Here is a 26351-nt window from a genome sequence, read left to right as displayed (position 1 = left end):
GTCAACTCAGCCAAAAAAATAGGTATCCTAACAACCACCTGGAAGACCTAGTAGACACCAAATCTGTCCCCATTACATAAACAGCACTTTCCTCTTTGAGAGAGAGAGGAGAAAATTGAGCTGCTTCAGATCTGGTGTTTCTGTCGATCCTTCCACTGTGAGAAGACGACTCTGCGCTGTGGGTCTGAAAGGACGTGTAATCATCTCCTAAATAATGAAAAAACTATTATGCTTAGTTTGGCGTTCTGTGCTGTATTTGTCTCATATGTGACTCCACATACTGACCTTGTGAAACCACACACATTTGCTCATATACGATGGTCTTCCGCTGTGCCAACAAGCATGTAGCCTTCACTGCATTAGTACAGCTACTGGTGATCGGCTCAGTTGATTGATGTACTAATGACATGCCTTTTAATTACTTAATGCTCTGCGGTTTCTTATTCTGACTCATGTTACCAATATATGTCTTCTAATCACAGGGATAACACACTAATGCCAAATGCTCCGTGTCTTCATTTAGGATTTTATGAATTAAGGAGGCATATTTCTCCGCTATATCTTCCATCACTGGCATGGAGACAAAGGTGCGGTCACCCATTCTGCTGTAGATCAAAGTTGCAGCTGCAGTCCTGAAGGCTTCTGCACAGTTTATTGTTTTTAGTGTTTTTTTTCTTTTTCTTTTTCTCCTGCCTAAACACACACACACCTGATTCAACTCGTCAGGCAATTGCCAAGCCCTCTATGAGCTGAATCACATGTGTTTGTGCCAAGAAAGCATGAAATTGGTTCCAGTGTGTGATTTTTCTGGTAAATGAAAGTTTGCAGCGCCAAAGCTGACTTCAGGATCGGAGCTGAAGATTGGCTCCGTTGTGGATATGGAGACGGATGATTCCCATGGGACTTTTTGGAAGAAAAAGAAGCACAGCCTTCATGACGCTTCTTCACACCATTTCCGCTCATAAAACCAACTCAAAACTACGCTCTTGATGAAAAAGTGTACAACAGTAATGGACAGTCGAGCCAGACGGCTACTGTAGATCGAAATCACATGGCAGCGATTTGGTTAGTTCCCAGGTAGCCTAATCTTTTTGTGCCGGGGGGCAGGTGTGGGTTGAAGCTTCAGTGTCTACCAGAGAGTAACACACCTGCCACGTCCGATCAAGACGTGACTTGTCCTGCAGCAAGACTTTAATTAGCTGATTCATGTCTGTTACACCTGGGTTGACGCAGGCTGGCGCTTTTTGGCTGGTTCTAAGGACTGTGGTTAATGTTATGTTGGTTTTAGGCCTTTGCCTTATGCAGTGTGTTGTGTTTTTCAGGGAGGAGACTGAGAGGGAAAGCGTTCTACAATGTGAACGGAAAAGTCTACTGTGAAGAGGACTTCCTGGTGAGTTTAAAGCCAATTTGCCGCTGCAGAACACAACACAGCTCATCAAGCTGATGCGTGAACCCCCTTATAGACGACCACTATAGATCTTTTTCATCTAAAATTCCTGTCTGGGTAGATGGATAGGTTGATGCCATAGGGATGGATGAGTCGGAGAACAGATGAAAGGCTGCTCTAAAAAACGAAACGGGGAGCGGTTTGAAGTGTCTGGGAGATTTGAATTGAGAAATGAATAAACCGTAAAGTTGCTTTGAAGCAGATTTCTTTCATACGAGTGCATCCATGTAACTGCTCGTTACCACATGTATTATTAACCAACATCATTTTCGATGCAATGATGGACAGACAGGAAGAGCATGTGCGCAGATAAGAAGTATAATGGAGCTCAAAGGGCAGAAAGATAAAGGCTCGGAGAGATGGATGGTCAGATAGGGGAATAAAGTACATTTTGCGCATTCTTTCAGCCCTCCGGGAGAACAGATGTTGTGACCGACTAGAACAGAACTCCGCCCCTTGCACAATTTAGTCCCATTTCCCCACGCCTCCCCACGGACCGCAATTCCACCCCCGTCTCTGCTATATGCAGTTGGAGAGAGAGTGGGATGAGAGCCATTCTGAGTAGAGTCTCCCATGTCCAGTGTCATTTATTTTGAGTTGTGTGTGATGGCACAGCTCCGTCCATCTCTTTGTTATCAAAGTGGGATGTTCATGGGTTTTTTTTTTTTTTGGTTTTTTTTTTTCCTTCTAGCTAATTTTGATGACATTTTTCTTTTTTTAACTAATTTAGCAACTTTAACTAATCAGCCATTAAAATTACTGTATGGGCCTCTAAAGAGTTCTTGTATGAATCCAGATTCCTGTTCGTCTTTATGTTGAGAGATCCTTTAGTCATATGTCTTGGTCATATGGTAGGTGTTTATGTCCCCTGCCTCCTCCTTGTTGAATTGATTACCGAGGAGGACATCCCTGCCCCTGACACCGGGGGTCTGACAGATGGTCTGCCGGATTGGAGGGAAGGGGGGGTGGAGGGTGCGGGGTAGGTTCCTGCTATTGACCAGCTTTTTTTCAAACCCCACCTGCTATCTTCGACCCCCACCTACAAACAGCCTTTCCTGTGTTTGCAAAACAAGGTGGAGAATAGAATGTGATCAATACAGGGATGTCAAAATAAACTTTATTGAACCGGAATACTCTGTTATTAGAATAATGACGATGTCATAATCGACTTTATTGAACCGGAGTATGATGAGAGTTCAAACGGTGGAATACTCTGTTATTAGAATAAAGAAGATGTCATAATCGACTTTATTGAACCGGAGTATGATGAGAGTTCAAACGGTGGAATACTCTGTTATTAGAATAATGACGATGTCATAATCGACTTTATTGAACCGGAGTATGATGAGAGTTCAAACGGTGGAATACTCTGTTATTAGAACAAAGATGATGTCATAATCGACTTTATTGAACCGGAGTATGATGAGAGTTCAAACGGTGGAATACTCTGTTATTAGAACAAAGATGATGTCATAATCGACTTTATTGAACCGGAGTATGATGAGAGTTCAAACGGTGGAATACTCTGTTATTAGAATAATGACGATGTCATAATCGACTTTATTGAACCGGAGTATGATGAGAGTTCAAACGGTGGAATACTCTGTTATTAGAATAATGACGATGTCATAATCGACTTTATTGAACCGGAGTATGATGAGAGTTCAAACGGTGGAATACTCTGTTATTAGAATAATGACGATGTCATAATCGACTTTATTGAACCGGAGTATGATGAGAGTTCAAACGGTGGAATACTCTGTTATTAGAATAAAGATGATGTCATAATCGACTTTATTGAACCGGAGTATGATGAGAGTTCAAACGGTGGAATACTCTGTTATTAGAATAATGACGATGTCATAATCGACTTTATTGAACCGGAGTATTATGAGAGTTCAAACGGTGCCATACTCTGTTATTAGAACAAAGATGATGTCATAATCGACTTTATTGAACCGGAGTATGGAGAGTTCAAACGGTGCAATACTCTGTTATTAGAACAAAGATGATGTCATAATCGACTTTATTGAACCGGAGTATGATGAGAGTTCAAACGGTGGAATACTCTGTTATTAGAATAATGACGATGTCATAATCGACTTTATTGAACCGGAGTATGATGAGAGTTAAACGGCTTGGTTTAAATTTAAACTCTTAGAATCAGGATTAAAGAACTTGAGTTTTAAACACCCCCAACTGTGACCCCCTAACAGGGTCAAAGCCCTGCACCACCATTCTGCTGCAGCTACCCCTAAGAGGGCAAGCAGATGGCCAGCCTGAGGTCATTTTCTTCTTTAAGGCACCTGCAACCTGTCAGCCCAATGTCTGCGCGAATTACACACAAGCAACAAACGAATATGGGGATTATGTGTGTGTCTTTCTTTAGGGGGTGGTCACTCTTTAGAGTGAGTACATTGCCACAGTATATAAAAAAAAGTGGCCTGATTGTATCATTGTATTGATTTTGTATCATTGTATTGATCATATGTATTGATTTTGATGGGCAACCTGTGTTTTGATTAAATTCCAGAAGCCAGAGCAGGTCTCAGATTTACCTTCAGTTCCTGTGCATGTGGAATACATTTTATGTCAAGGAGAGCTTGAGAACGGCACATATTCTAAGACTCTGTCTGTTCCACCTGCCTCTTGTGCTTTCCGGGGAATTAAATTAATAGTTGAATCCCACGATGAATGGAAGCCAGTGATCATCAGTCAGCAGTTTTACTTTGAAATACTGCTAATCGGAAAGCCATTTGATTTTATTATTAGGAATGTTAGTGTGGTTGACTGACCTATGCCTTTAAACCTCTCTCTGTAGTGTGCCCTGTAGAGAGCAGCAGCGCCCCCTAGAGACTGAGACAGATTGGAGGTTAGCTCACCATCACTGTTTGGGACTTATTTACTTATGCAGTTGGCTGATCATTGCTCATTAACTGTTAGGGGGGTGTTGTGGCAAATTCCCACTGAGAAGGGTTTTTACAGAGAGTTGTATACAGTATGCATACACTTAAAAAATACATGGACACAGGATATTAACGTGAACATAATTGGCATAACTACCAGCTGGAGCCCCATGATGTTGTCAGAAATTACAGATGATGTCACTATGGGAATATGAGGACGATTAAACGAATGTCTGTTTAACTACATAAAATATGTTACACTTTAACCTGCGTTAGTTTGTGCCTTGCTTTCAGAATCCAGGTCTATTGGCCAGGTGTGCTACGCATACGAGGAATTTGGTTTTGGTTACAGGAGCTCACAGTGCACAGTATCAGACAGACATTCACATATAGGGAATAAGATAAAATAAATACAAAATAAAGTAAAATAAAAACCTGCATTCCTACACACTCACTCAGACACACACACACACACACACAGTCATACCTGTAAACCTTACATTGTGCAATGTATGAGCCTAAAGTTAAAGTGCTGAGTGCAGCAGCAGTTATAGGGTGTATGGTGGCAGAGAAAGGGGTCAGTGAGGTGCTAGTCAGATAGGTGGGGTAATATGGCAGGTAAGTGGGGTAACAGGCAGGTAGGTGGGGTAATATGGCAGGTGAAAAGATGCTAGAACAAACACTGGTTTGAGCAGCAGTTCCAGAGGATGGAGTGATGCTATATACGAGTGTATCTAGAAGTGCAGTTTGAAGCTGGAATTGTTTTGTGTGATATTTTAACTGTTCAAGTGAGTGATGGCTTGTGGGAAGAAGCTCCTTTGTAGCCTGGATGTCCTGATCCTCATCTGGCTGAAGCGCCGGCCTGAGGGAAGGAGCTGGAACAGGTGGTGGTCCGGGGTGACACCACTTTTAATGCCTTTAAAACATTTAATGCTTTTAATTTCGTTGTACTTGTGACAGTGATGAAGACCTACACTGAAAGCTAAACTGGCTGTGCTGTGAGGTCAGTGCTGACTGAAGTATGTGTGTGTGCATGTTTGTGTCTTCTGCAGTACTCTGGGTTCCAGCAGACAGCGGAGAAATGTTTTGTGTGTGGACACCTCATCATGGAGATGGTAAGAGAGATCATTTTCACTCGTGTTTTACATATCAACAGCTGAATTAACACTCACATTTCAGCAGAGCCAAACTCACACACGGTACTGCACTCACACACATGCGGTGATGCCGTTTTCTGGTCTTACTGTATTTGAATCAGTTGGTCCAGATGACATACCTGTGGAGGTATGGAGATGTTCAGGAGAGAAGGCAGTGGACTTTTTAACCAGGTTGTTTAACAAAATCCTGGAGAGTGAGATGATGCCTGATGAGTGGAGAAGCAGTGCACTGGTCCCCATTTTTAAGAACAAGGTGATGTGTAGAGCTGCAGTAACTACAGAGGTAAAGTTGATGAGCCACACCATGAAGGTATGGGAAAGAGTTGTTGAAGCAAGGCTAAGGCAAGAGGTTCAGATCAGTGAGCAGCAGTTTGGTTTCATGCCCAGAAAGAGCACCACAGATGCAATTTTTGTGTTGAGAGTGTTGGTATAGAAGTACAGAGAAGGTCAGAAGGAGCTGCATTGTGTCTTTGTGGATCTAGAGAAGGCATATGATTGGGTGCCCAGAGAGGAACTGTGGTACTGTATGAGTCAGGTGTAGCTGAAAAGTATGTTAGGGTGGTGCAGGACATGTATGAGGATAGTGAGACAGTGGTGAGGTGTGCAGTTGGAGTGACAAATGGTTTCAAGGTGAAGGTGGGGTTACATCAGGGATCAGCTTTGAGCCCCTTCTTGTTTGCAATGGTGATGGACAGGTTGACAGATGAGGTCAGGCAGGAGGCTCCATGGACCTTGATGTTTGCAGATGACATTGTAATCTGTGGTGAGAGTAGAGAGCAGGTGGAAGAGAATCTGGAGAGGTGGAGGTTTGCACTGGAGAGGAGAGGAATGAAGGTCAGTAGAGATAAGACGGAATACATGTGTGTGAATGAGAGGGAGGCAGGTGGAAAGGTGAAGATGCAAGGAGTAGAGGTCGTAAAGGTGGATGACTTCAAATATCTTGGGTCAATCATCCAGAGCAATGGACAGTGTAGAAAAGACGTGAAGAAGAGGGTGCAGGCAGGATGGAGTGGGTGGAGACGGGTGTCAGGGCTGATGTGTGACAGAAGGATAGCAGCAAGAGTGAAAGGGAAGGTCTACGAGACATCAGTGCGTCCTGCTATGATGTTTGGTTTGGAGACTGTGGCTCTGTCTAAAAGTCAGGAGGCTGAGCTGGAGGTGGCGGAGATGAAGATGCTGAGATTTTCGTTGGGAGTGACAAGGATGGACAAGATTAGAAATGAGCAGATCAGAGGGACGGTGAAGGTGGAGCAGTTTGGAGATAAAGCCAGAGAGGCCAGGTTGAGATGGTTTGGACATGTGTTGAGGAGGAATAGTGGATATATTGGGCAAAGAATGTTGGAGATGGAGCTGCCGGGTAGAAGGAGAAGAGGTAGACCTCAGAGAAGGTTTATGGATGTAGTGAAGGTGGACATGGAGATGGTTGGTGTGAAAGTAGAGGAGGCAGTGGATAGGGCAGGAGGGAGGCAGATGATCTGCTGTGGCGACCCCTAAAGGGAGCAGCCGGAAGAAGATGGTATTTTTGTCCTGTTTTTGGAAAAATTTAGAGAACAGTACTGTTGAAATGAGGAAAGTGCTTGAACACCAGGGCACACTGTCCTGCTTTTGTGTTTGTATCTAATTGATTGATTTTTATGTATATGTGTAGATCCTCCAGGCTCTGGGTAAATCCTATCATCCAGGCTGTTTCCGCTGTGTGGTGTGTAAAGAGGGACTGGATGGAGTTCCGTTCACCGTCGACATGGAGAACAACATCTACTGTGTTAAAGACTATCACACGTTAGTGCTTCGAACACCCACACATGAGCTTTAAGTGTCGCACCCTTGTTAAACACTCCCAATCAGTTTAATACTACCAAGCACAAATGCTACCATAACGTATAGGCCAAAGGCACGGATTTTCGGATGATGCCACTTTATTACTCATTTGTCCTTATGCTTTCTCCCTGGGGTTATAGAGTAGTTAGGTGTTTAATAAATAAACCATTTCTGTTCATATTAAAAACAATCATATAGTGTGTTTGTCCGTGTTAAAGAGTAACGTACGTGTGTTGAAGGGAAGGCTTGGTGATTTCCACTTTCTTTAGATGTAGTTTATCAAAGACATGTTTGAGTTATGTGGAGCTGTGGTGCTAACGTTGCGTCTCCGCTCAAAGCGCATCCAGATCTTCATTCATTCATTTGTATAGCTCACAGTTAGTCGGTGCCAACATAATGAATTACATGGATTAGGATTGAGTGGGTTTAAAGACCTTGCAGGGATCCAATTCCAGAAAACGTTTGGGTGTCTATTGACTTCTAGCACTTGTTTGCATTGATAGCCGCGTAGCTCTAACACTAAACTAGAGAAGCCAAACTCCAAATGTGTCTCAGGTGATCGGTTACATTTGAGGTTAGTGGGGAATTGTGTAAATCAGATTTTCTTTGCCAAACTATTCCTTTTATTTCTAGTCTACCATTAGGTATGAAGTGCATTACAGACCTGTCCGGTGCCTCCGATAAAGACCATCTTTAGCATTGTGAATATTAATAGGTGTTTTTTGACACAGGTGGTGAAGTCCTTAGGATAATTGATGGCTATGAAACTGCAAACCTCAAATGTTTAGGCTTTAATTCTTTTTCTGCTCACTCTGCAGTGTCTTTGCCCCAAAATGTGCCTCCTGTAGCCAACCCATCCTCCCAGCTGAGGTAAAAGCTCTCTACAGATGCTCTCACTTCATGCTCTGTTCTGCATCACAGTCTGTTCAGATACTGAGTGTATGTCTATTTCCAGGGCTCAGAGGAGACCATACGTGTTGTGTCCATGGACAAAGACTACCATGTGGAGTGCTATCACTGTGAGGTAAGAAGACAGGATGTGTTTCACGATTGCCCTGTCCAGATGTCAAACTCTAAAGGGCCGGTCTGTTGATTCACACTTCCCTTCCTCGGTTTCATAACTACGCAGGTTACGCAGATGCATGGTAGTCAATAATTTACGATAGTCGCTGAATGAAACGTCTGTCGAGAACGATAAATGAATACTAAGCCTGGGATGTGAGGAGTTAAAACAGGATTTGGACTAAGTTGCATGGGGAATGGGGTTCCTCTGCTGAACGTGTTTCGAAGTCTGTAGGAGTAGACTTTACCTGTGCTCAGAAAAGAAAGGCTGTGCTGTGTGGACTGTGTGTATGTAGGGCAGAGATGAACACACTCGGAGTGCTGCTGTAAATCATTTACCAGCAGATCCCGCTGTTCACACTCCCTGTTAAACTTTGAATTGTGTTTAATCTCAGCAACCGCGTGACGCCTTTCAGCTTCAGAAAACAATTCCTCACATTCCAGTGCTAAACAGGATATTTTCTAACTGCTTACGTGTGATTATTCACTTTTTTTTCCCTATTTTAAATTTTTGGTGTTCAAATGAAAGTTCACCTGCTCTTTCCTACTTCCAATGGCTTTTATTAAAAATTCAATTCTTGTAAAGTGTCTATCTTGTGTGTGTGTGTGTGTGTGTGTGTGTGTGTGTGTGTGTGTGTGTGTGTATATATATATATATATATATATATATATATATATATATATATATATATATATATATATATATATATATATATATATATCCCCAATTCCAAGTTGGCACATTGTGTGTAAAAAAAAAACAAAAAAAACGATGATTTGAATAAACTACAAAGACAAGATAATTAATGCATGGCAGAGTTTTAACTTGCACTTGTAGATGGAGCGATGAACTGAGTTCACTGACAGTGGTTTTCCGAAGTGTTCCTGAGCCCATGTGGGAATATCCATTACAGAATGATGTCGGTTTTTAATGCAGTGCTGCCTGAGGGGTCGAAGGTCACGGGCATTCAATGTTGGTTTTCTACCTCGCCGCTTACCTGCAGAGATTTCTCCAGATTCTCTGAATCTTTTGATGATATTATGGACTGTAGATGATGAAATCCCTAAATTCCTTGCAGTTGCACGTTGAGAAACATTGTTCTTAAACTGTTGGACTATTTGCTCACGCAGTTGTTCACAAAGTGGTGAACCTCGTCCCGTCCTTGCTTGTGAACGACTGAGCCTTTCAGGGACGCTCCCTTTTTACCCAATCATGACACTCACCTGTTTCCCGTTAACCTGTTCACCTGTGGAATGTTCCAAACAGGTGTTTTTTTGAGCATTCCTAAACTTTCCCAGTCTTTTGTTGCCCCTGTCCCAACTTCTTTGGAACATGTTTCAGGCATCAAAATGAGTGAATATTTGCAAAAAACAAAGTTTATCAGTTTGAACATTAAATATCTTGTCTTTGTAGTGTGTTCAGTTGAATATAGGTTGAGAAGGATTTGCAAATCATCGTATTCTGTTTTTTTTACACAATGTCCCAACTTCATTGGAATTTGGTGTGGGTGGGTGTGTGTGTGTGTGTATGTGTGTGTGTGTGTGTGTGTGTGTATGTATATGTGTGTGTGTGTGTGTGTGTGTGTGTGTGTATATATGTGTATATATATATATATATATATATATATATATATATATATATATATATATATATATATATATATATATATATATATATATATATAAAAATATATATAAAAATATGGATGTATGTGTATAATTATTCCTCCACCCACTATAATGTTTAGTACGTTCATTTCATTTTAGCTTTCATTCCATCACTATGACAACAGCTGAGCTGTGTGCATTTGTATGGTCTCTCTTTCAGGACTGTGGCCTGCAGCTAACCGATGAAGAGGGCCACCGCTGTTACCCGTTGGATGGTCACCTGCTGTGCCACACCTGCCACCTGCACAGGTTAAAAACACCTGGCCCTGCCCAGCCGCCGCCCGGCTACCCGCTCCACGTCACTGAGCTGTGAACACACACCATGATGCGAGTGTGTCAATAAGGGACAACACTTTCTCTCCTACTTAAGCGGCTGCATTGCTGCTGCAAGCATCCACCACCTTCTCTGAAGCAAGTGAATGTAAAAGAAAGTCGTGAACTGCTCTCTCTACGCGGGTTACTGTGTGCTTTCTCTGTCTGCATCCCTCCATTCTCCACACCCTCGCTTTTTTTTCTGTCCAGCATGAATCCTGCAGCGGCAGCCCTGAGGCCTGGCCTTGACTGATGTAACAGATTTGAGCTTTGACCTTCACAGACGTCCCAGAGAACAGCTTACGTGGGATGGAAGTAGGACTAATGTGAGGCCAGCGTGGAGCCAGTTTGGGCCAGTGAAAAAACAGCCAGTATATGACCAATGCAGGGCCAGCATGGAGCCAGTGTGGGATGTGGAGCTAATGCAGGACAACAATGGGGCCAAAGCAGGTCTAACATAGTGCCGGTTCTGGTCCAGCATGGTGCCAGTGTGAGGCCGGCATATGGTCAATGCAGGGCCGTAATGGGGCCAGTGCAGGACCAATGTTGAAGCCAATGCATTTCCAGTGTGGGAGCAGTGTAGACCCAGCGCGAGGCCAATACTGACCACCCACAGCCAAGCTATTGGTCATTCCACAAGCCTGACCACTGGCCACATCTCTGACTATTTCTGCCACCACTCAGTTAACCAATCCACTAAACAACATGACTGCAGGACAAACCACCACACAGCTGCGTTCTGAGAGAGAGAGAGAACGGAATAAAGAGAGAAATGTGACATTTAAAGCCTTGGAAGTGGCCTTTTCACTGAGAATCTCGCACTTAATTATTTCACTCATTGCCTTCAAGTTGCACCATTACTGTGTGTTTGTGCTTTTTATGTGTGCGTGTTGTGATAGTGGTGAGAGATGCAGTTCCTCACCATGTACACGCCCCGTGTTTGTGTGCCAGGCAGGCAGCCACTGTTTTGCTGAAACAATGTTGGTACACGTTCCTTAAGTTGCTAGAACAGCACACTTGAGAGAGACTAACTCCCAAACACACGTACTGTCTTAACATGATCACCAGAAGAGTTAGCTGCACATTGCTGTCATTTTTCTTACCCAGCTCTGTATTTCAGACGTTTTCTACAGATGAATGTAGAGGGTTTGTTCCATATTTTTCTGATATCGTGTTTTCTGACCGAGGTCGGTCAGCATAAGTTTAAACATGGGCGTATTTGTGTTCTGACGTTGGCTTTGACAGGTCTTAGTGCCTCTATGCGTCCTAAGACGAGTGTGTTGTTGGATTGGACTGTTTCCCGACACTGGCTTGTCTGGGCGGTCGCGTTGTAGAGGCGTGGAGCCGTTACGCCTCAGAAGCAGAGCAGAGAGGAGAGCTGTTCTGCTGTTTGGGCTTTTTGCTTGTTTTTCATTGGTCCAAGTGTGTTTGAATGCAGGAGGGGTCTTTTGCTGATGCTGGAAGGTGCTGGACTCACCTTAGCTCCACAGAGACTGCCTACCCTTGACCCACATTGGTTTACAGAGGCTTAGAAACAGCACAGAGGGGGAAAAATAACAAAAAATTGAAAATGAATGTCAATATGACTGCATCAGTATTTTTCACAGAACTTTGAAAAACAGGAACAAAACGGAGTGAAGAAGCTATTTTAGAATGTTTTTTTATCTGTTAAGTGTTATTTCTGTCCGAGTCATATTCCTAGAAAGAGGTACTAGAGACAAAAACCAGTTGTATGTTTTATGTGATGTTTATTTTCGTCCTGCTCCAGGATTCTCGGTCTGTCTCGGTAAATTAAATGGAAAGAAAAAGAGTGGTGAATAGTGTCCTCCTCTTTTATCAACGGTCAGTGCTGTGGGCATCATAAAGATTATAGTAGCGTAGTTTATTTTTCATGTTAACATTGTAAAGTCACAGTGACTGACCATAGGAATTGCTTTACTTGCATTAGACGTCTCTGAAAGAGCAGTATTATTTATGTGCAGTGCGTTGATGTTGCATTGTAATAGTACTTCAGTCCTGTTTTCGAACTGCTTCTACCAACTAGTTTCGGGGATTTCAATTAGCCCATCATACATTTAATCCAGCATATCTATTTGGTTCTGAGTAAAAGCAGGGATACTAATTACTGAAGGGCTGTTGGGTTTTCTTATGTACTTGCCAAATACTACAGATGTGTCTTGAATTTAGAGAGTAAAGTGATGAGATGAGTATTTGACCTGTAAGGCATGTGAGGTGTTTTTGAGGACCCCAGTACCGATCGCTGTATAAAAGAAGCTCCTTGCGGCCTTCGTTTTTGGATGCGCTGTGATTTGTTTCGGAGCGGGCGCAAACCTTCACAGTTACTGTGGAAACAGTCCTGCGTTTTATCCGAGTAAAATTAGTAGTTGAAAGAATATTCCCGTTCATGCAGTGACGGAAGTTCGTTCTGTGAAAAATACTGTTGGTTTTCGGCTTTTGTTTTCGTTCCTTCTTCATAGTTTTTAATCTCTATAGGCTTGGAATAGTCCTGTGCAAAAGTTTGAGCGCCCCTGGTGAAATGACGTCTTGTTGATTTTTGAACCCCCCCACCCTCGTTTTTTGCGAGGGGGGCCTGATGTGGACTGTGCAAAAAGGTATAGCACGTTTTATATGCGCATATGCAGCAAGTAAACAAACTGTTCAGTAAAATGTTCTGAAAAGTGATAAATTTAAGTGTTCTGTGTAGTGGATATGTGGGGCACGCGCCCACCCCCTGGGCCCTGATGATGGCCGCGAGAGCCGGCTGGAAGGCGCGGCCTGAACTCGTAGATTTTATCCTCTCCCCGTTGTTTTTACAGGGTTTTGTCTGGGCTCAGAGTTCGGGTGCCGCCTTCCTGCTGGCTGTCACAGCCGTCATTGGTTCATCTAAGCATCATTACTTAGAAAATCAGCAAAGTGTCTCATTAGACCAGGCGTGTTCAAGCTTTTGTATACGACTGTACGTGTATGTAGCAAGCGTTTCCACCTGCATTAGTGGCAGGACCACTCGGTGCCTTCTTGCTTTGGTTTGAGTGCTGTGGGCAACCTTGGAGCCACGGCAGCCACTAACAGCCCAACACGACTCCTCTCACCTCTCTACCCAGTTGTGGGTCCAGCTGTCAAACTACTGAGCTGATGAGCGTTCAGAAACGGAGGAAATGTTGAAGCGTGCTTTAGCCAATCCTGACTGCATCCTCGCTCCATCATCATCGTTTCTAACAGACACTGACTGTGGTGTACGGCACAGTTCACCTGCCCATCCTCTTCTATGTGGAAAACGTATTACCAGCCAGCCCTCGTTAATGTACTAAGGAGATGCTCCAGAATGATGGTATATTTTTGAGGTCGTTTAAAAACGAAATGCACATTGAACTCTTCTCGAATCATTCCCTGACAGGCCGAAATGTAACGACTGAAAGAAGTGCTATTTACTCCCTCTCCGCGATGTCTTAATACGCTTTTAAAATGTACTACTATTTCATAGAACACAGATAGAGTCCCTGTAAATAAGCAATGTTAGCCTTTTTTAATTATTATTTTCTGCTTCTATTGGAAATGAAAGTGAGCTGTAGCTTTGTTTCTCATTTAGTTCTCAGAAAGCACATCTCGCGTTCTGTTATCACTTTTTTTTGTATCGTTCAATGTTCTGATTTCCTAGTTATTTCATGAATAAAAAAAGGAAAGTAGATTTATTTATCTAAACATGAAAAGTTTAAAGTTATTTAATGTATTAAAAGTTGGGACGTATCATTTAACCGTAGATGATATAATCTGCTTTTTCAATAAAGTGGTTTTGTAGTTAACTTATTTCAGATCACTGTGGTCGTTTTTGAGCGATTCGAGAATGTTTGGGTTCTAAACACTGAAATGAGGTTTTAGCCATCTGAGCCTGATCAGATCGGACTGTAAGTGCTGAATGTGTTAAAATACATTTATGCAAATGAATATTTCTTTATCTGATTGAGTCGGTGGATGTTTACACAGTGTTATGATTAGATCTGAAACTTATCAGATCAGTTATTTATTTTGTTGGTTTTCTAAGTGTAAGCAAACCCAATCCTCTACTGTGAACACAATTTTACTGTACATAACACTTAATAATGTAAAGCGGTGTCTACATAATTTGAAACCTTATACTGTTTTATTTTTACTAATACATTATAAAAAAATTACAAAATCTGATTTAACAAATTTTTGCATACAGCTGTAGTTTAGAATAAATCTGTCAAAAAAAGTTAATTGCTGCTGTTGGACGAAAACCTTGTATCTCAATTTTTTTTGTTTTTAACAGTCTAAAAACGCCTGTTGTCCTTCACATTGTGTGTAAATTTCATGATGAATGGACCAACCGAAATGGCCCAACATGACTTGGAAAAAATTCTGGTTCCATTGACTTACATTAAAAGTAAAGTAGGTTTTTTCCTTCTCCTGTAAAGTTCTTATTTTGGAGAAATCCACAAATGGTTGAAAGAGCCCCTGACTGGTGTTACACCAGAAGAAGAATGCTAGTTAGTGGCTACTAGTTTCCTTTTTTTTGGTCATGCTTGCATGTTGGGTTACTTTAAACTAGAGGTGTCTAAGCATGTTGTCTTCGGGGCCAAACTTCAATATTCTGTGGTGGTCCGAGGGCCGAAAGGACAAAACAATACACAAATGAAGAAGCTAGGCCGGGTTCAGATCTTCGTAAACGGTATTTCATAAAATAATGCTCGTGATGTTATAACAATACTTTAAAAAGCAGTTTTAGAACTAAAACAAGAAATTGTGAAGTTAAAAATGTCTGGCCTGTCATCGTCACAGTTTTCTGGTGGGCCAAGTCATTTTGCCCTCACTTTGGGCAACCCTGCTTCAAACCTCCAATTCCTGATAACTGTTAACCCCTTGAACTGTTTACACGTCCATGTTATTCAGTAACTCCCACAAATTATTCAGTAACCGCTACGAAACTAGGCATGAATTGAGAATTGACGTGTATGGACCCTTCAGAGTTTGAGGGATTAAAAATGTAATCTGACGGAATCATAAGATCCCAAAATACAACGCTTAGGACGGATAAACATTGTTCTTTCTCTCATTCATAGGCCTGTGAGGTGTCCAGTGCAGCGTTTTGCATGAGAAGTCCCCGACAGTCCCGAGTCTGTCCAGTACCGTCAGTGAGATCAGTGTTTACTCAACAATGCTATCGCCACCCATCAGAGCGCGTGCTATTACGGGACAGTAATCAGGACCCTGCACGCAAACACCCCCGCCCCACCCCCAGCCCCGTCCCAGAGCGAGGGAGCGCTAACTGCCCGCCCTGCCCTGATGCCAGATAACCAGTGTCCCTGAGGTATCAGCTAAACCACCACAACCATCTACTGGAATGTTCTTGGCTGGAACTCCAGAACTATTCCAGAATAACTGGAATTGGAATTTAGGTGTCCAGTTTCGGGTTCCATCGGGAACATTCTAGAACTACGGGAGTGTTCTGTGGAAATACAACCCCAGTTGGGATGCTGTGCAAAGTGTAAATAAAAATAAAATGGAATGACGTGCAAATCATTTAAACCTTATTTTAATTGAAAACTGTACAAAGACAACAAATCAAATGTTGAACCTGAAAAATGTTTGTTTTTGGTTTTTTTTTTTTTTTTTTTTTTTAAAAAGTTGGGACTATTACAACAAAAGGCTGGTAAAGTTGTGTAATGCTAAAACAAACACCTGATGTTTAATTGGTAACAGATCAGTAATATAATTGTGAATAAACAGAGCATCTCAAAGAGGCGGAGTCTTTCAGAAGTAAAGATGAGGAGGGGTTCACCACCCTGTGAAAGACTGCATGAGCAAATAGAGCAACAATTCAAGAATAACGTTTCACAACATAAAATACCAAAGAACTTCTGCTTTTCATTGTCTACGGTACATAATACCATTTAAAAGATTCAGAGAATCTGAGGAAATCTCTGTGAGGGACGAGGCCAAAACCAGTATTTGCTGGCCGTGATCTTTGGGCCCTCAGGCAGCACTGCATTAAAACAGACACGGTTGTGTATGGGAAATCACTGCATGGGCTCAGAAACACTTCTGAAAACCACTGACTGTGAACACAGTTTAGCGCTGCACCAACAAATACTAAGTTTAACTCTATAATGCAAAGAAGAAATCGTATATAAACAGGATCCAGAAATGCTGCCACCTTCTCTGGGCCTGAGCTCATTTAAAATGGACTGAGATGAAGTGGAAAAGTGTCCTGCAGTCTGATGAATCAACATTTTACATCTTTTTGGAAATTATGGACATTGCGTCCTGCGGACTGAAGACCACTCAGCTTGTTGTCAGTGCTCAGTTCAAAAGCCCCATGATGTTTTACATTACTGCACATGGCATGGGTGACGTGCACATCTGTGAAAGCGCCAGTAATCATATGCTGCCATCCAGACATCGTCTTTTTCGGGAAAGACCTTATTTATTTCAGCAAGACAATGTCAAACTACAATCTGCGTGTACATAGAAACCACCACATTACACCTACAAAGGGAACAGAATGGACAGTCCTGTTTTGGTCTAGATTGACCCTCTTCAGTCCATCATTACCAGACCACTGTATACGGTCATAAGTTTGGGCACTCCTGGCCAACTACTGTTTTGTTGATTTTTCTAAATTAAAAAAATGACTTAACCCGTCCTCTGTAGAGAATACACCTCTGCACGTTTTAATACTCACTGTTTATTTGTTGATTTTAACATATTGGGGTAAAAATTGTGACCTGTGTGCAAAAGTTATGATGCACTTTATATTGTGTGTTTTATATTTCTCAGTATGTTAATAGAAACTTCACTCTGAAATGTGCAGAACATGCCTTATTTAACCTTGCTCCCTGTAGATGATGTTATTTTCACACAGTAAATCAACAAAACATCATTTGGGATCAAATTTGCATGCGATTGTAGATTACTGTGCTTCGTCACTATCCTGGGAAAACGCTGTGTTTCCAAAACAACAGCTTTGCAGGAAAAAAAAAAAAAAGAATCTGAATTTTTCAGCCTAAAATCCTAAACTTCAAAGTGTGGAGGTTTTTCTGTAAGTTGTAAATGCTGTCTGAGAACATGGAAAGGAGTGTCTCGGTGTTTATTAGGTCATAAAGTAGCAGGACAATAGCGAAGATAATCTTAATCTTCCCAATCCTATTCCAGACTTAATCTAGTGTCTGAGCTGATCTGGATCTTCGCCTGTACACACACACACACACACACACACACACACAAATGTTCTGTTGTAGACAGTGGTACAGCAGAGGGGTGCCTTTCTTACTCTGTCAACTTGACATGGTTTCCTGTTTTTATCTTGTTAGTTTGTATGTCCAGTCATATATTAAGCCCAGGCATCCATTATATAAAAAAAGTATTTTTATTTGAACTTTATTAAAATTTTAAGGCGTACTATTCACTCCTCAGTCCATATATGGAAACTAAACTGCAAAAAAATGGCCCTCTTTGAAGTTGCAGATTTTTTGCCGTCATGAAAATGAACATATTTACATATCACTGCTGTCAGAAGAAAACCTTGTCTCTATTTTTGTCATTTTTCAGTTTTTGACTTTTGCAAGGCAAGTGCCTGTTTTCATTTACACTGTGAGTAAATTTCAGGATGAACGGACCAAAAGAAACGGCCCAAAACGGCATGCGAAAATGTCTGGTTCCACTGACTTGCATTAAAAGTAAACAGTTTTTCTTTTTCCTGTAAAGTTACTATTTTGGAGGTAGAAGGTTTTGGTCCAACAGCAGCGATATGCTTCCACCTATTCAACCTTTAGCTGTTTAGCTCCGCCCAGTCTAAAGAGTGTTTCAACTTGGACTGCTTTTTAAATGAGGCACATCACAGGGCAGCCAATCAGAGCCAAGAAAGACATATCCATCAGTCTTAAAGGGTCCATATCATGGAAAACCAAATACACCACTTTTGTACAATAAGAGTTGAATGTGTACATTGGTAAAGCTCTAAAACTCTGTTCCGCCCCAGTCCTCTAATATCATACATCCACCTATTCAGCCTGCAGCAGTTTAGCCCCACCCCCTTTACGCTGAAGTTATAAGGCAGATTTCAGCCAGTACTGCTTGTTGAATGAGGCATAATACAGGACAGCCAATCACTCCTGTTGGATTTACATATCAGTCTTAAAGGCCCAGTAACAAAAAAACTACCTGTCTAATTCTAAAGTATAAAGGACTATACCAGTCACCCAGGAGGATAAGCGGCTTAGAGAATTGTATCTGTCCGTGTCTAAACGTCTCTTTATTATTGTCATCACTGTGTAACAAACTCATGTTAACAGTAATGGTAATAATGTCGTGTTTCAACCAATAATATATTTCCCCTCCCACCGCTCCCCACCCGTAATGGACAAAGTGTTCCGTGAGCTCGGAGATGCCGTGTTTCTCTCACGGATACATAACTGTCCAGGAAAATGTAAAGCATGTTATGGTGTCCTGCTCAGGTTGACTTCAGGGTTTTATTGGGCCTCTTCATTCTTTTTTCAGTTTAGGCCTGTAATAGAGGTGCTGGGAGGGACGAGGGACACAAAGAGTCCATTATACAAGAAGGTGGCTGCTGGTGGGTACCTCTTGGTGGGGGAGGGAGAATTTAATCTGGTTGAGAGGTGGTCTGCATGCTGAGAAACGCTTTAGAGGTGAGCTCATGCTGAGACATAACACCAGTGTTCCTGTAGAAGAGGAGAGTACAGAAGAGCAGTGGTCCGCTCCACTGGGGTCCTAGAAACCCTGGTTTTGACTAGTGTTTCAGTATTTACTGAGTCGCTCTTTCCCTTCATCACAGCTTCCATTCTTTTCAGGAGACTCACTTTCAGCTCCTCAAAGAGCCTGCAGACACGCCTCCAAAGCTCAGTCTTAGAAGCTGGTTGATTTTCTGAAGTGACCAAACATATTCCGTGGTGCTGAGGTCTGGACTCTGGGGCGGTCAGTCCATCATTCAGCTTCTTTGTTCGGTGTGTCCGTCTCCTTTTCTCAGTGAGCTTCTTCTTGATCAGCTACACGTCCTTTCAGACCCACAGCGCTGAGTGGTCTTCTCACAGTGAAAGGATGGACAAACACCTGTGGATGTTTTCAGATCTGAAGCAGCTTGATGTTCTCCTCTCTCTCAGAGATCAAAGCTTTCAGTGCTGTTTATCTGATGGGGGCAGTTTTGGAGCCCTAGTTTCTCACTAGCTGTTAATCATTCTTGAACTCCAGTTTTGGTTATTATTTTTTTTCCCCCACTCATTTTCCTCAGACTTTTTTCTTCCTTTTACAAGTGGTTTATCTTAAATCTAATATCTTCTGAAAACTTGCTGGCTGTTATTTTTGCGCAGCACTGAAGGAATGAAACTTGTATTTGTGATAATCCTCCTAATGCGAGCTGGAAATTTACTTTGTGCAGGAAAACTGTCCTAAATGTAGTTGATCAGCCAAGAAATGTTGGGTCTCTGACGCTTTGCACTCGAGCTATAAGGCTAATGTAGGTAGCAAGCAATGGAAGCTAATGACCACATAATGTAGCTTGGTGCTTGAATTACCGTACACTTGCCTCCTGCTTTGAGCTGTAGGACAAAAACAGCAAAAGTCAAACATCAAATAGCTAAAAGCAGCAGTAGCAGCTGCGCTAAAGTGGGAATTTTGTCCAAACTTTTTCTGTGTTTGCAGCTACCAGTATGTCACTTTATTAGGTACACTGTTCAGTTGCTTAACACAAATAGCTAATCAGCCAATCACACGGCTGCAACTCACTGCATTTAGGCATGTAGAGGTGGTCAAGACGACTTGCTGAAGTGCAGACCGAGCATCAGAACGGGGAAGAAAGGGGATTTAAGGGGCTTTGAACGTGGCGTGGTTGTTGGTGCCAGACGGGCTGGTCTGAGTATTTCAGAAACTGCTGATCTGCTGGGATTTTCCCGCAGAACCATCTCTAGGGTTTACAGAGAACGGTCCGAAAAAGAGGAAACATCCAGTGAGCGGTCAGTTGTTTGGACGAAAATGCCTTGTGGATGTGAGAGGTCAGAGGAGAATGGGCAGACTGGTTCCAGATGATAGAAAGGCAACAGGAACTCAAATAACCCACCAGAATCTCTGAGGAACGTTTCCAACACCTTGTTGAAAGTGCAGCACGAAGAATTAAGGCAGTTCTGAAGGCAAAAGGGGGTCCAACCTTTTACTAGTGTGTTTACTAGTGTTTAATAAAGTGGCCAGTGAGTGTACAGCATCTGAAACCACAGTCAGGTTTATTTGTGTAATATGTTAGTTGTCATGTTATGTAATGTTCCGTAGTGCAGCAGCGTGTCCCTCGGTCTCAGAGGGTTCGTAGAATTCATATTTTGTATGGTCTTTGTGTTTATTCAGCACAGTGCCCATGACACAGTGAAAGGAAGCCTCAGTGGTAGTGAAAGTAGCTGATGCTCGACTTCCTACCAGTAGCATCAGCGGTCTGGCTTGTTTCTGCTCGTAAGTCCTCGTACCTTCAGGAAACCTCGTCCAAAGGGGAAGTTCTAAGTGATACTTTTTTTTTTTAATTCCACAGACGGGGAAATTCCACCCCATCCGTGAAGTGAAACACCACATACACACTAGTGAGCACCCACACACACTAGGGGGCAGTGAGTACGCTTGCCCGGAGCGGTGGGCAGCCCAATCCACGGCACCCGGGATAGGGGTTCGCCTGGAAGCAGTTGGGGGGTTAGGTGTCTTGCTCAAGGGCACTTTTTTACAACAGACATATATTGATGACTAAGGGTGGCTTGTTGTTGTTCTTGGCCCAATTTGCCTGATGCTAATTGTTATATTCTTCCATTGCTTTTTAGCTGCACAAAAAAAGGTTCTTCAAGGGTTCTTTGGTTCTGTAAATAACCATGAACACTCAAATAACCCATGATTAAAAGGTTCTGTGCATTATGAAACAGCTCATCAGATAGATGGTGTGTTGTCAAGGGTTCTTTAGTAAAGAAAATGGTTCTGCATAGAACCATTTTGTTGTAGATGGTTCTGTTTCTTTAGTAAAGAACATGGTTTTATATAGAACCATAAACACTCAAGAACCCTTTGCATGGTTAAGAAGGTTCTTGGCATTGTGAAAGGGTTCTTTAGATTGATGGAGAATGTGTTGTAGGTTCTAGGTTTCTTTAGTGAAGAAAATCGTTCCACATAATCATGAACAAAGAACGCATGTTTAAAAGGCTCTTTGCGTCATGAAACGGTTCTGCAGATTAATGGAGAATGTGTTGTAGATGGTTCTTATAGGTTTCTTTAGTAAAGAAAATGCATCCACATAGAACCAAGAACACTCAAAGAACGCTTTGCGTGATTAAAAGGTTCTTTGCATCATGAAACAGTTTGTCAGATTGATGGAGAATGCGTTGTGGATGGTTCAACATAGAACCCTTTTTGAAAATGGTTCTGTATCACCAAAAAGGGCTCTACCATTGTTACAAGCCAAAGAACCCTCTGTCGGTACTATATAGAACCCTTTTTTAGGGTATGGTAGCCTTGTAGTTCCACTGCAGAGCTACAGAAGATCACCGAAAGTCTGGACTGATTCGATTAGTGTGGAGGGAAAATGTTTAAATTAGATTTTTTTCTGAACTCTTCCTTCCAGTGCGGTTGAGGGGACCATGCTCTGGTTGGTAGTGGAACAAGTAATGCAGGTAATTTTCTGCAGCAGTGTTTTGAAAAGCCATGTGACCATCAGCGAACCAGTAATATGTGTCTAGCAAAAGGTACAGAGTGTATCTGTTAGTTTCAGAAAGGACACAAAGAGGCCTTTATACTGCGAGGCGGCTGCTGGAGCGCAAAGGGGGAGGGGGGTGGGCGGGAGTGGTCTGTGTGTGTGTACCTGGGCGCCTAGGTATCTAGAAAAGCCTAGAGTATGAAATGTGTGAGGAAGGATGATGCCTTTCATTCGATCTCCTGGAAAGTATTTGGTTTAGTCAAACTGAGTCAGTATTGTCAACTGATTCAATGTAGTTCAATTCTATATACCTTATTTTTTTAATAAACAAGTTCGCTATTAAAGATTCAAAACATACCGTTCACTCCCCGGCCCACAACCTGTTTTGAGCTTACTGCTTTTGTGATGTCACAAAAAGCAACATATTTGTGCATTTCTATTACCGCTCTGTCTACCGCTCTGTCTACCGCCCTATCTACCACTATCACTCTATTACCGCTCTGTCTACCACCCTATCTACCAATCTACTGCCCTATCTATTGCCCTGTTACCGCCATGTCTACCGCCCACTCTATCGCTCTATTACCGCTCTGTCTACTGCTCTATCTACCATTTGGCTCTCTTCACTCGGTTTGAAGTTCGGAGAGGTGTTTCAGTTATGGCTGCTTTTTGAATTGGGCACAATACAGAGCACCCAATTAGAACAGAGCTCATTTACATATATCAGTCTTGAAAGTACAGGAGCAAAATCAGCCTGTTTGATTGAGTTGTTCATTTAAATCAGCTGTTCCGGAGGCTCTCGTCCGAAGTTTGGGGACCGACTTGCATTTCAGGGTGTTTCTAATTCAAGTGAGCATGTTTACTTTATTGCTTTGTGACGACTTCAGATTATAAAAGAGATTTTCAAATTTTCAGCATAATTCGTGAGTCATCCGGAGTGATTTGGTGTGAAATTGTTCACTTCATGACGCATTTCTTGACGGTGGTGGTGAAATGAACCAGGGGTTGCGACATGTGAACCCAAAAATATAGCCAGTTTATTTAGTATCCAAAACAATCAGTGGACCTACACGTCGTCTGTTTTTATGTGTTGTCGATGGAAAACCATTTCATGTAATATCTTTCAGTGAGGGAGCTTCTAGAGGTGGACGTCTGGTTCCCATCACCACCATCTCACTGGGTTTCTCTAGAACGGAACGTCTCACATCAAACCACTCTTTACATCTTAGCAGTTCAGTTGTTCAGAGGAAGGCAATATCATGGATAAATATTTGTGCCTACATTAGTGACGGTGCTAGCTTGGGAATAATGCCCATGCCCATTTTATTCCCTTTGTTGTGATGTCAGTTCCCAAATTTTCAGGTGTTTAAACCAAGTTTGGACCAAAATAGTTTCAGTGAGCTTTTAACAATAGTTTGGGAAAAATAAACCTTTCAAATCATTATTTTAGCAAATCCTGCTCTGACAGATGAACATGATAAATACAGCCAAATGATTAGAACACACCTGTTTTATATTAACACAGTCAGTGCCGCTATTTTTGCATCACTCAGTTGATGAATAATTGAGAAAATTAAAATTCAGAAGAGGACAAGGTGTCGTGAAACTTGAGACAGGACACTATGTCTGTCTTCACCACAGAAATGGAATTCCAGTCCCAGTGGGACCCCGTTTCTATGGTCTTTATGCGCAAAGGGCCAGAGACCACCCAACTGGGCTGACCACAAGGCTGGGCAAAATGATTAGTCCTGCCCACGTGCTGACGCTGACCTTTATGTAACTGCACAGGCCGTGGGAACTGGACGCAGTTCCACTCGGTGTCTCGGCGTAATGATCTGTGGGATCTCTGTGCCAGAACTGTATAGCCAGGGAAATTCATAGTGGAGCCTGCGTGTCTGAGAATAAGCTGTTTTGGAAGCATATAGTCTGTATATAAGGAACGTCTTTGAGGTTAGAAGTCATTCGGATGAGTCACTGACTGAAAGACTTTGAAAGTCTTTTTTTTTTTTTTTTTTGCTATATAAACAAATAAAGATAAATGAACTGGACTAATTGACAGTATTTCACCTAGACTATAATCAAAGTGAATGTAATGCCAAAAATAGCTGTAAAATGATCGTTTCAGCTTAAATTTCTGAGGCTGAAGTTAAAGGATTATGGCTATTTTCTCGGACACCATGTACAAAAACATTAAGAAAAGAGGCCTTACACGAAAGTTCGTGCTGCTGCCGTCTGCAAACACAAACCTGTACAACAAAAAATTGGGATGGTGTGTGAAATGCTAATAAAAGCAGAAAGCAGATCATAATTTCCAACCTGTACTTAAAACAATACTGAAAAAAACTAAAATTATGTAACTTTATCAGTGTTTTGTTGCCCCCCTCCCAACTTTTTGAAACCTGCTGCAGGCATCAAATTCAAAATTGGTGTGTATTTTTCAAAAAAGTCCTCGGTTTTCACATTTGATGCATTGTTTTTATACTATTTTCAAATAAATATAAGGTTTGAATGATTTACACGTCATCGCATTTACCTTTTTGCACAGTGTCCCAACTTTTTTGGAAAAGGGGCTGTACGTTGCACAGGTTTACTTTTTTAATTTTTTAAAAACTCACTGTTGTGATCTTTATCAACGATAATGGCAGGTTAAAGTTCGAAGTGTTTCAGTTTAGACTACTTTTTGATCGAGGCACAATACAAGGCACCCAATCAGAACAGAGCTCATTTACATAAAACAGTCTTAAAAGCACAGGAACAAAATCAACGTGCATCATAAAAAGATTTCGGTCATGCGAAAATGAATTATGCCTGTTTTTGGTTGTTAATTTAGACAAAAGTAGTTTCAGCTTTATTTTGGGTATTTCAGAGGCGGTAGTTAAATGATGGCGTTTATTTTGCCAGGCAGCATGTACGAAAACATTCATCTGAGAAAAGAAGCCTTGCCAAAACATTGCTGCCATCTACAAACATAAGCCTCCTGTACAACTTACAAATGTCCATTCCAAAAGAACGTGGGACGGTATATGAAATGCTAATAAAACAAAAGCAGTGATTAGTAAATTCTGACCTGTAATTAATATTAAAAAGAGTAGGTCGTATTTGGTGTTTTATCTTCAGATTTTTTTTTTTCTTGGTGAATATCCGCTCCTTCCCAGTGTGATGTGTTGGGACAGAGCATGTTTACCACTGTGTCACATCACCTTTCCTTTTAACAGCACTTAATAATTGTTTGGTCACTGGAAGCACCAACCAGATCCAGTTTTGAAAGCCATTATACAAGTCATCAGCTGCACGACCGTATGGGGTTCTCGTCATGTTTTATGTTTCATAATGTGCCTCAGTGGCAGACGAGCCAGTCTAGACACCTGTAATCTGCTTACGCAGCATTGCTGTTTTAACATGTGTAGAATGTGGCTTGCCCTGTTACGTTGAACCAAGCATGGACATCCCTGAAAAAGACTCCGTGTGTGTGTGTGTGTATATTTTTCAGCCTGGATATCACAACATCCATTCGTTCTATAAATAATCTGAAAAATTGACTCGTCAGACCACAATATGCATTTCAACTGTGCATCAGCCGATTTCAGAGGAGCTCGAGCCCAGAGAAGTAGGCAGTGTTTCTGGGTGTTGTTGATATACGGCTTCCACTGTGCATAGTACAGTCTTAACTTGTGTAACGTGTAGTGTTTATTAATAGCCATTTTTCAAAGTATTCCTGAGACCATGTGGTGGTATCCATCACTGAAACGTGCTAGTTTTCAGTGAGGGGTTGAAAGTCATGGGCAGGTCCATCATGCAAAGAAGAGGGTGAAATGCGTAAAATCTTCGTTGAGGGACGTTATCATTAAACTGTCGGACTATTTGCCGATGCGCTTTTGGCAACATGGCAAGTCTTGGCCCATGCTTGCTTATAAAGAACTAAGCCTTCCCTGGATGCTCCTTTTATACCCAAGCATGATCACATCACCTGCTTAAGATGTGGTTTTACACATTTCACAGTGTTTCCACTCTTAAATCGCCCTGTCCCATTTTTTAGGGATTTGAGGTTTGTACACAGCAGATAAAATACAGATACAAAATCGCACAACTTCTAACTTCCTATCTCAAACGTTTTGGGTGGCTGTTGAATGTAAATTGAATTAAATTGAAATGATTTGAATTAAACGATAATAATCTAATTTTCTTATATTTTTCTAGATTTCCCTGATGTTTACTTTATGATTTCTGTGGTTTTATGTATCAAAAACTTAAATTAACCAGGATTGGCTGCCCTTTTTTATGTATCCCAGCTAAAG

The 26351-nt window shown here is 41.8% G+C and overlaps 1 protein-coding gene across 1 annotated transcript in view; it reads left to right on the top strand.

Annotated features, from left to right (window-relative positions):
• The window catches only part of LOC108431706 (WT1 interacting protein), a 46677-nt gene extending 32503 nt beyond the window's left edge, over positions 1-14174 (top strand). The window contains exons 3-8 of the mRNA XM_017705040.2: positions 1323-1390; positions 5406-5468; positions 7159-7289; positions 8147-8198; positions 8284-8352; positions 10219-14174. Of these exons, the coding sequence (XP_017560529.1) occupies positions 1323-1390; positions 5406-5468; positions 7159-7289; positions 8147-8198; positions 8284-8352; positions 10219-10371 (536 nt within the window). The 3' untranslated portion in view covers positions 10372-14174. The remainder of the gene's footprint in view (positions 1-1322; positions 1391-5405; positions 5469-7158; positions 7290-8146; positions 8199-8283; positions 8353-10218) is intronic.
• The last annotated feature ends 12177 nt before the right edge of the window (positions 14175-26351 follow it).

The sequence above is a fragment of the Pygocentrus nattereri genome, chromosome 7, assembly GCF_015220715.1.
Source record: "Pygocentrus nattereri isolate fPygNat1 chromosome 7, fPygNat1.pri, whole genome shotgun sequence".
In the NCBI taxonomy this organism is placed as follows: Eukaryota; Metazoa; Chordata; class Actinopteri; order Characiformes; family Serrasalmidae; genus Pygocentrus; species Pygocentrus nattereri.
This window is presented reverse-complemented; position numbering and strand designations above follow the sequence as displayed.